This window comes from Thrips palmi, unplaced genomic scaffold, assembly GCF_012932325.1.
Source record: "Thrips palmi isolate BJ-2018 unplaced genomic scaffold, TpBJ-2018v1 HiC_scaffold_17, whole genome shotgun sequence".
In the NCBI taxonomy this organism is placed as follows: Eukaryota; Metazoa; Arthropoda; class Insecta; order Thysanoptera; family Thripidae; genus Thrips; species Thrips palmi.
Genome location: NW_023144626.1, coordinates 12,450,394 through 12,461,496, shown reverse-complemented (window position 1 = coordinate 12,461,496; position 11,103 = coordinate 12,450,394). Strand labels below are relative to the sequence as shown.

The 11,103-nt window shown below is 43.1% G+C and overlaps 1 protein-coding gene across 1 annotated transcript in view; it reads right to left on the bottom strand.

Annotated features, from left to right (window-relative positions):
• Positions 1–11,029: 11,029 nt before the first annotated feature.
• The window catches only part of LOC117643333, a 13,308-nt gene continuing 13,234 nt past the window's right edge, over positions 11,030–11,103 (bottom strand). The window contains exon 5 of the mRNA XM_034382179.1: positions 11,030–11,085. Within this exon, the coding sequence (XP_034238070.1) occupies positions 11,030–11,085 (56 nt within the window). The remainder of the gene's footprint in view (positions 11,086–11,103) is intronic.

The following is an 11,103-nucleotide window of genomic DNA, read 5'->3' as shown; positions in this document are numbered from 1 at the left end:
AAATTCCATAAGAAAGGACAGTCCCTCCACCAAAATGATTTTAACTATTGTTGCGCATTCAAATTTTGCACTTCAGAAGAGACTAGTTGCCGTTTCCGTACGGTTGCGGCATTACGAATTTACACTAAGTGGTTTGACATTTTAGACTGGAGGTATCAATTTTCACGTATGGGTGATTCCGTGCGTAGGGGGTCATTTTGGATGTACCAAATGTTCTTTTTTAAAGTTCAACTTTAGGGGCTAAATTTGGTGTAGATGGCATACATAGTACCCCACAGTACCCCTCTGAGCGTGGCAGCGCTACAAGTTGACTTTTATTTTCACTCCCTATGAAATGCGGCGGAATTTACAGAAATAATGACGGAATTTACAGATTACGGAATTTACAAAACTTTGTAAATTCCGTAATCTTGTGAAGTTTTTAGTCTCCTGAACCGCTGGGTTACAAGATAGGTAAAAACTGTTGACGGTGTCATTTTCAGCATCCAAAATAGCATTTTTCAGCGAAGGTTGTGGGAACTTTCTCCCTCAGGTGGAGGAGCTACGGCCCGAAACGGAATTTACATCCATTTTTACACCCTTACCGTTTTGAACTCTTCTGACGGCCTGGAAGCGTCGTTTGACCGCCCCAGGTCCCGTGGGCACGGGCTTCTGGAAGTGTTTTTTATGTTCTTTCGATCGCAAGTGGTCGCGAGTTTCTAAAATGAAAAGGAACCCCAGTAGACCGTCATTTGTAAAAACAGCATAGGTCACATGGTCACACGGTGGACATTTTCCCAAAGGCTGTTTCGGGTTCAACAAGTGATGATACAAAGGTCACCCTCCGTAATTTTGTGAAGAATAAGTCAGGGGAGAGAGTGAAATAGCCAGTTTTCTTTTGATGTGGCTGAGTCATATACTACAGCATGGCAATGTTGTCTTATAGGTGTTGGTGACCATGACGGAACTTACAAAACGACACTTTAGCAGCTTACGAAACCCAGATAAACAGAAGTTAGATCGACTTATCCACATGAGGACATGGTCTTCGTTTAGTAAAACAAATTTGAATTGCCCAAGCTACCAAATCAACCTCAGTTCAGGCGCAAGGCCCCGGTGACCTGAAATGACCCCCTACGCACGGAATCACCCGTATAAGGTTATGTGGAATTGTTTTATGTCTCGGATTTTGACGAAACTTTGTAGGTGCACTGCAGGAAATAACCACAACAAAAGTACACAAATTTCTGGCAAATTTTTTATCAGGAATTTAGTGTACCGTCAACGGGGGTAACTTGGGACACCGGGGGTAACTTGGAACAGTCTGCCCTGTACAGCTAGTTGGTGCTGCCATTCAGCGACGGGGGTTCCTAGCGTCAAACCCGCGGCAGGGTTAGAGGCCTCACGGCACGCGCGGAAAGGTACAAAAGGCGCATTACATCACAATTTGTATTTGAGAAACAGGAAACTACATAATAGGGCTTTTGACAAAATATGTCAAACATTGACAAGTTGACCCCAGTGCAAGGAGTGAAATGCAGATTTGGCCGATTAGTCTCTCTGGGCTGTTAGATCATACACAGACAATAAGGTTCGCAAAAGGGCGTTGATTATAGTTTTCCCATCTTCGGTCCAGACAGCGAAGCCCTGAGAAAAGACATGCATTTTACCTCCCATCAGGACCCAAGAAATGCCCCGAAGAACATCTGTTCAAGTTTCGGAGCTAATTTCTAACAGTGTATCGTCAAAATTTTGCAAAACTTTAGAGTATTGCCACGATTTGGCAATAAACTTTGAACAAATCAAGGGGACAAGTTCTTAGTTTAATGCCGTGATTTTGGCGATACCCGAAAGTATCACCAAATTTTGGCGATGCTTCGGTGTATCGCCGTTCTGAAGGCAAGATTTTTCGGTAAGGCCGTTTGTTGGCGGGTATCGCCAGTAAATGTACTTTAAGTATCGCCCTTGCATTTGCAGTGTAGTCGTCCCAAAAAGCTTTTAACACGCAGTTAATAAAAAATTATTGGAACCATAATCACTTAAAATGAGTTTACACTACAAACTTGTCTACTTAGTACACACTTACAAACGCATTCTTGACGCCGTGTAACTCCATGCTAAGCCAAGGCGTTTGTGTGTACGTGTCAAGCATGCATTAAGTGTGTACTTGCAAGCATGCATTTGTAAGTGTGTACTTAGTAGACAGTTTTGATGAGTAGTGCTATTCCCTAGGAAAAGTTCGGTTGTGCCTATATCACGGAAAATAATTAAAAAGTAATATTTTCGGCATATAAGCGACCGATATTACGTATCGTCAAAGTCGCGATTCTAAACTCCGCAGCACTTCGTCAATTTTCTGCGAATTCCCTCATAAAATACATTGGAATTTTGCATTGAAAGTCAAAATTGATCCAGGAAGCGGAAGAAGGGAATAACTTGACTTATCACCAAATTGAGTTTTTATTTTATTATTGTGCCTTAGAATGGTTTACATCATTACACCAAATTATTTGACTGAATTCCAAGCAGTTTAGGAGAAAATCCACATGGAAAAAGGGTATAACTCAACTTAACCCCTTTTACAGTCTAAATTTCATTGGAAAATGGAGATAACTCAACCTTAGTCTACATGAGTCCGTTTGACAAATTGCCAAAAGGATATAACTCAACTTGTGTTTTTATGAATCTAGTGTAAAAAGAATCAACTCAACTTAACCCCCCCTTAATTTTAAATTTCGATTTGGAAAAAAGAGCTAAGTCCAAAAAATACACCAGAGTAACATACACTTTATGCAGACTATTGTTCCACTTGACTTGTCTCCAAATTCCTCTTTGTTTAGGAAATATAAGGTGAGCTGACTCTGTTTTCGGAAAGTGATAAGTCGCAGAAATCCTCTACGGAGTGACCTTACACTTTTGATTTTTTTTTTCCAAAATTTTACTAATGCTTTTTGAAATTAATAACATTTGCAACATTCATTTGTTTTGTTTTACTTTTCCCTGCTAACAGTTTTTTGTTTCTCCTGAAAAATGGCCAAAATTGAGTTATCCCCTTCTTCCGCTTCCTGGATCAATTGTGCGTTGCAGACTTAAGGATTTCTTTTCTAGGTGGACTTGAACAAATATTTGCCAAAAAAATGTAGTTTGGACTAACTTTATTTCCACGGAATTCGGGGCCCGCAAATGTACGTTTCGATGCAAACCATCAGTCAAGCCTGGTGGGGAAATGTGGAGGCTGCCAAGCTGCAGGATGCGGCCGAGATGTGGCTGTGAGCCGAAGCGTCATAGAAGCCGGGGGCAGCGTAGCGCGGCGAAGGAAAGCTGCCTGGGGCATCTTGAAGGCTGCGGGCTACAGCGCCTCGCGGCCTCATGGCTGCTGGGGACAGCGCTGACCGGACTCCAAAGGGACATTATAGTGGCTGGCAGGTGCAGCCAGAAAGGCTAGGCTGGCTGGATATTGCCTGACGTTTGTCCGTATACAGCCAATGTCAGCAGACATCAGAGTTCCATCCGAGCGCTGTCAGCCACCCGAGGTAGCCAACCTGCACCCAATTATTTCCCTCGGGTACTTGTTTGCAATATCAATGACTCACTGTTATAGTCGTTTATACTTCGAAGAACCGGTTTAATCGACCGTCCTCAACAGTGAGAGATAGAGCTCCGGGTAGGAATAAACTTTGTTACTTCCAAATTATCTCGGAGAGTACTTCAAGGAAGGGACCGATCATCTCCTTTAATGTTCTGCAATTTCGTCAACCTTTCTCTCAATAGAAGTTAGGGTTTAAACCAGACCAACGGGATTGGAGCTTGGGTCCAGGGCCGGAATGGGTTTATTTTTCAACATCAGCAGCTTCGAAAACAAAGTGTGAAACTGAACTTTGCTCAACTAAGATCCTTATTGGACACCTTTGAACAGTGTGGGCCGTGTCGAAGGCCAGTTGGAGCAGAAACACTTCGATACAACGCCTTGCGTCACTTCGACTTGGAGTCTTCTTCGCAGAATGATACGACGCAACGCAGCATTGGTTCCGCGAACACTTTTCTCAGACATTGTTTGGCTCAGATTTTAGGTGAGCTGCAGTGGCATGGAATAACCTGTGTGTACTCTGCAAATCCCGAGCGCCAATCACAATTGCCTTTTTTTGACACCCAGAAATACTCCAGGGCTACTTGTCATTGGTACCCATCACTATCGTGTACTCGTTTCAGTAAGAAGTTAATTTCATTTATGTTTTCGTTAGACAAAAAACCTGAGGCTCCTAGAACTGCGCACAGTGGAGTTCATTTCAAGTATGGTACAGTATTCACGTATCTAACTAAAACTTACGAAAAGGACCACCCGCATATTCATTTGTTTGTTAGACTATCATAAGACAGTCTAAAAATACATCCGTATCTGTGGAGCGACCGCAAGAAAAGGCGGATCTGTAGGAGGCCCAAGAAGGGCGGATCTGTTTTTGATACCACAAAAAAGGGCGGATCAAAGTTTTTGGTCGATTTTTTGAGTACTGTATCAAAATAATCCTTACTTTCTGGAACGTATTTTTAAACAAAAATCTCAAAATCGACCAAAAAGTTGGATCCTCCTTTTTTTGCGGTATCAAAAACAGATCCGCCCCTCTTCTTGGGCCTCCCACAGATCCGCCTTTTCTTGCGGTCGCTCCACAGATACGCCTGTTCTGCTGGGATACGTCGATGTGTACACCAAAACGCCGAGTGATTTCATCCTTCGAAAACAGCTCATTTCACCCAGTCTCAAAAGTTTTAAGGTTAGAAAAGTGCACAGCCGCCGTTCCCAGATCGGTTTGTCTTCGATTCAGACGTACCATCAAACCTCGCTCAAAGGAGCAGCACATGACCAGCTTTTTCAAAAAGGCCTTTCCGGAACTTTAAGTGACTCTCAAACTACGTTAAGGAAAGATAATTCACACATGCATGTGCACAGCTGTGCAGTTTATTGGCTCAATTCACTCTGATTCAAAGAGTAACGAAAATTTGAAGTTGGCATTTCTGAAAACAACAACGCGGCGGTGTGGGTGAGGGACACTCTCATCAACAATCACTGGCCGACCGGCCGGCTGATGCCCACGTCTGAAAACAACGTCAATGCTACTGTTGGATCTCTTCTAGCTGCAGTAAAAAAGACAATTTTGATTCGAATGCGCTTTTCCAGGGAAGCGAGCGTTTTTGGGGAAAGCTGTACAGAAGCAGAAAGGAGCTCTGCTTCTGGTCGGGTTCGGCTCAGCTGCCCCCTCCACCTCTGTCTTTCGTTGACGAGTCGAGCTTTGCCATCAAAACGGCGATTTTGACGGCAAATTTCTCAAAATTGAAAGAACACTTTTCAACCATATTCCAACATTAAAATCGCGGTTCAAAGTTCTACCACTTAGAAAGGCTCATCAAAACCGTATAGAAAATTTCCAAGTTGCGAAAAGGGCCACACAGGTTAAATCTCCGCGAGGCTGAACCCTGGGGATACTCTAAGGGTACTTCCCCCCACCACCACCACCACCAAAGTATTCGGTTCTTCCCCGCACTAAAGGTGCACATTAAATTGTGGTACCTAAAAAACAAACAGGATCAACACTGATTTTCTTAGTGTAATAATGAGCTAATCTAAAAACAATAATGCATTACTTAACATTTTTATTGCACCAGTAGCGCAATGAAAAAGTTATTGCATTAAAAGTGCAATAATTATTGCATTGCATTAGCGCTTTTATAGCTTTATTAGGGTATTTATCATTTTATCACACCAAAACTGTGCACTGTTAGAAATTAGGTCCGAAATTTTATGGAGAAAAACCCTATAATCACGTACATGGAGACTCCATTCATTTTCCATCTTTTTTCGGAGAGATTTTCTCAGGGCTTAAACAGATGTTCTTCGGAGCATTACTTGGGTCCTGATGGGAGGTAAAATGCATGTCTTTTCTCAGAATGGTTAAAGAGGGCTTCGCTGAAGCATTCTTTAGTCTGAAATGGTCAAAGAAGGGACAATCTTTTTCGAGCTCATTTGACTTAAATCCTGTAGCTTTCCCGTAATATTATGAAAACAGAGGTAAACTAGTAGGGGTTTACCTTTCCCTCATTTTTTAACTGGTTGCAAACCTTTTTTCGTGTTTTCGTGATAGTGAAGCATGCATTTTTGTTCAAAATTCCGAAAATTTTCGGAGAAAGCCCAGAATTTGCATTTATGGAGAGCTCCATGCAAAAGTTTCGGAAAAACTCCATGATTTTTCCATTTTTTTTTCGGAATTTTCTGACAGTGTGATAATCTGGGCCCAGACCGGCCAAAACCTACGAGACTTATTGCATTTTTAATGCGATAATTTTTTTTTTTGCTGCCACAATGCGATAATTTGAAGGAATCACACTAGCCTTTTTATCGCAGCAAATTTTATGAAACTTATCACATTAGAAATATCAGTGAAATCGTGCTTGTTCAACCGACCCACCTTCGTGTGTAATTGTTGTGGCTACGAAGGGACGAAACAATTTGAGCCCAAACGAAATGTTTGGGCGGTTCTTATTCCCATTCACAGTGTATTTCTTCTGTCCAGGATTGCGAATCAGTAAGGAACAGCACTCCGATGCCCCCTATTGAATGAAGCCTATCTGAGCGTTCCCGGGAGAAGAAGCCTATCTTTCCGTAACCGTGTACAAAAGCCGATCGATTTCGGGAGGTCTCAGAAATCGTCATAGAACATCGGCTTAGGCACAAGACGGTGTAGTAGTAACATAGAGATGATAGATGCTCTACCCGGTATCGTTTTAAATGGGCACGGATGATTTGACCTTCAAATATGACGATTTCTGAGACCTCCCGAAATCGATCGGCTTTTGTACACGGTAACGGAAAGATAGGCTTCTTCTCCCGGGAACGCTCAGATAGGCTTCTTTCAACAGGGGGCATCGACTCAAGTGACGGTCCATGGTACCACTGGTCGAAGTTCAATAACTGTACAGTTGATAGCTATCAAAATGTGATAATGAATCAGTAAGTTATGTTTCTATTCGGTCCTCGACGCAACGGCCACTCTTCATGAGTTCGTCGCACTCTGCATTTATAAACCGAAAGGCGACAACAGCGACCACTCCCTCAGCACCATGGCACGCTTCAGCACCCTGGTGATTGCACTCATTGTCGCTGCTCTCGTCGCGGTGAGTATGGGAGACGCAGAGAGGAGCATTCCATACACGCACTGTAAAAAATGTTCGGAATTTTACTATACAGTAGTCTAGGAAAATTCCTATACATGTATAGGAATTACTGAAATTCCGATACCTGTATAGGAATATTCCGATTTGTATAGGTTTTTTGCTATACGGGCTGGAAATGTATAGGAATATTCCTATACATGCATCGGAATTAGAGCAATTCCTATGAATGTATAGGATTTTGCAGCCCGTGTATAGGAATATGGCCAACTGAAGAAAAAGAATTTGCCATCAACCGTAAAAACAGCGATTCAATTTGTTGTATTTTGTCTTCACACTGGTGATCAATACGATCATTTGTTAACAACGTACAAAATTCTCAAAAGCTGCTTGTTTGCCCGCTGTCCGGATTATCCGCTAGATGGCGCTAGTGTCGTTTTGACGGACTTACTTCTCGGTGTGCGCTGCGGCTAGGAATTTGGTTGGGTTAGGGGGCTCGCGTCCTACAATATAGTAAGAAAGTTGAAGTCATTTCAACTCTTACATCATTTTTACTGAGGTGTTCCTTACACCTTGGGTGTTCAATTGGTGAAGTCGATCTTTGCCAATGTGGAGGACCGGGATGAGGGGTCACTTGATCCATACTCGATGATCTACAATGGCGGGAAATGCGGCCGTCGTATAATCTGACAGTTCATCCGGTTCGGCCGGCCTAATTAACACATTTTGGTGGAAATCCTATACATGCATTGCAGTTGCGCCATTCCGATGTATAGGAAAAATCCTACACAACGGATGGGAGAACGCCTATACACGTATAGTCATAATGCCGTACCGATGTATAGGAAAATTGCCATACGAGTGCATGGTAAAATTCCTATACGTGTATATGTAAATAGCTTCATATACATGTATAGGAATTTGACTATAATTTTTTTTTACAGTGCGGTCACTGTGGCAAATACTACGGAATGATTCATGTTTTGCCATGACTCTCCGTACCCAAAACCCAACATACTCCGCGGCCTCTTCATCAGTATTCTCCGTACACACTGAACGTTTAGGTAGAATTTTGTGCGTGCAACCCACACGATTTTGTGCATACGTGGAATATGCATGATATCATGCGTCAGTTGTGCAGTGCATAAATGTGCACAACTCAGTTCGAGTAGAGTGCTTTGCCTCAAGGTGTTATAGATACCGTTAAGGATACAGCCATGCGTGTACCTGGCGTCAAACAAGGCGTCCAACAGTAGAGAACCTATTTAGGTTTTAGGTAGACGCCAGAAGGGAATCGACGAAGCAGGGGGTGGCAACGGCCTAGGGAGAGCGTGAAGCGATGCTCGCGCCGTCAGTGCAGAGGTTGCGCACTTGTTCGAGATCATGAAAACTAGTCAGTGTTTTTCAAAACGCTTTGCACCGATTGAAAGGGCTTGAAATTTAGGGTGCATTAGGCTAATTGCTCTTCTCGAAACTCCCCTCTGACTTTACGTTAAGGTGCAGTGAAAACACCAAAAACACGAGAAATCATAAAATTCAGAAAGAACTCGAATGCGCCATGTTGATGTAAATGATTCCGCCCTTGTGTTCGGTTGAATTGGAAGTATCGGGCAGTCTACTAGGCCTAATGCACCTTAAATTTTGTGCTCTTTTGATCTGCGCAAAGCGTTTTGTAATCAACGGGCAAGATCTTCCAATCGAAGAAAAATAAGTAACCCCTGCAACTCCCTCGCGCATGGCTTCACGCGCTTCCTAGGCCGTTGCCGCCCCCTGGACGAGGTAGCCTATTTCGCATTCCTGCTGTTTTGACGGACTCATGCCCAGCAAAGATACCTCGCACCTCAACCCCCGTGGTCATTCAATAACCAAACCCCAGTCGTCTTGGCTTCTAGAAAAACGCCCAACGGCGTGTAGTTGAAGAACACTAAGGGTTTTCTGTTTAGTGCCGCGGGTGAAGGGAGATGCGCACGCCTCGCGTTGTCGGAACAGGCGCAGCATAGAGAATTCTGATACAAGACTCAGTCAACTAATTTGTTATATCGCTCAAAAAGTTTTACAAGTGTGTAAATTATGCTTTCAAATACACACTATGTGTTTATGTACAATTTTGTACGTGGTGATGCATAATTTTAAACCTGCGTACCGTCGTGCATAAAATTGTGCGTGAATTTGCATAAATTCATGCATTTTTACGCATGATATTATGCATATTCCACGCATGCACAAAATCGTGCGGGTTGCACGTACATAATTCTACCTTAACATTTAGTGTGTATGAAGGCAGTTTTAAGGCCATATCTGACTCAATGTTTGTCCGAGCCTCTCCACTAGATATTTATGTTTTGGTGGTTTGTCAAGGTGGTTTGTCAATTTACGCGTCTAATTATAATCTTTCTGTTGACAGGTTTGCGGCGCCGCTAGCGTTCCCGCACGTGAAGAGACTGGTGAGTCTTCCCTTGCCATAGAGCGCGCGGTAAAAGTCCCGCCTTGAAATCCAAGGGGATGTCTTCGTTTTGTTTCCAAGGGATTGAGTGAACATTCGAAGTGGCTTAATCAGGATCTTTTAATGGAAATGGACTCGTCTTGACAAAACACACCGAACTGTCACACACCTCATGTTTGGGTGGGAAATGAAAACGTTCCCTGAGCTTCAAAAGTACTGTAAAGGCCATTTTTTTTTTGTCCATTTGACAGATTTGTAGATGATTGACCTCTTTATTTCCCATCCAAACCAATGACATTGTTGACATTTTTTTATTGTCTTCACAAGACGAATCCATTTGAATGAAGAGGTCTCAATTTGGACAACTTTAAAGGTTCACTCAAATCCCTTGAAAATAAAACCAAGACATCCCCCTGAGCGATTCTCACGTTTCGGGGTAGTTTTGGCGTCTCTGATTTGCCGAAAGTGAGAAATATCCAATTAAGTTTTTCTGATTATTGGGGTCCTGGATGATACTAGAGTTATGGCAATGGTATTTATAGTAAAGACCTTGTACTACCTTCCTAAAAACATGAGCCATAAGGTATTCCCATACGTTTTAGTGGGTGTTTTGATCACGGAAATTACGTTATCACGGAAGTTACAAAGTGTGAAAATCGGCTTTAACGGCTGACTCGGGCTTGCTGTGGCTTAAAAGTCGTTCCAAGGTCAAATGATACTCTAAGCCCGACATTTAAGCGGAAAATTTTTTCACCTAGTGCTGCTGCAACATTGGGTAAAGGGTGCCACGGAAGTTACAGGTAATTGTTGATACACGCCATTTTATAATGCTCTAGCCCGCTTTGAGACCGTGTACAGCATCTTAGATTTCCGCGACCCATGCAATTATATCTCAGGGACTCCACTTTGATGGCTTGTGTCATGGAAAGTTTAAAGTTTGGCTTGGGGAGAAGTCCACAGCTGCCTTTTCGAAATTTGTGTAGTGAAATTGAATATACGGAGGACATTTTTCGTTGCAGCATAAGTACCTTTGAAAGAAGTCTGGCGTATTGGTCTTCGGTCGAAATTAGCTCGAGACATGCCAAGCTTCGAATCCCCATCGACAGTTGGCAGCATTTTCGAACCACACCACCACACTGGGGGCGGAAAGTTCGAGTATGTTCTCTTTGGACAATCACGGAAGTTACATTTAGGGTATTCCAAACGCTACGTAGACCAAACCAACGAACGTGAACTTTTCGAAATGTGTGCGTTTATTGGGCAATGGCCCTCCCTAACATCAGAAACAAACCCCATGTCGATATCTGCGCTCGTTTGGGCACAGGAGTCAGAAGAAACGAAACTACCCCGAAACGTGAGAATCGCTCCCCTGGATTCCCAAGTGGGACTTTTACCGAGCGATTTGTTACTGCGTAATAAATAGGAAGAATCCCAGCTACGGCAAGCTTATGCAGGCGCGTTGGCAGCTCGGTCGCTCGGCTGAGTCAGTTTAACTAGCTGCACTGAGATTCCAAACGATA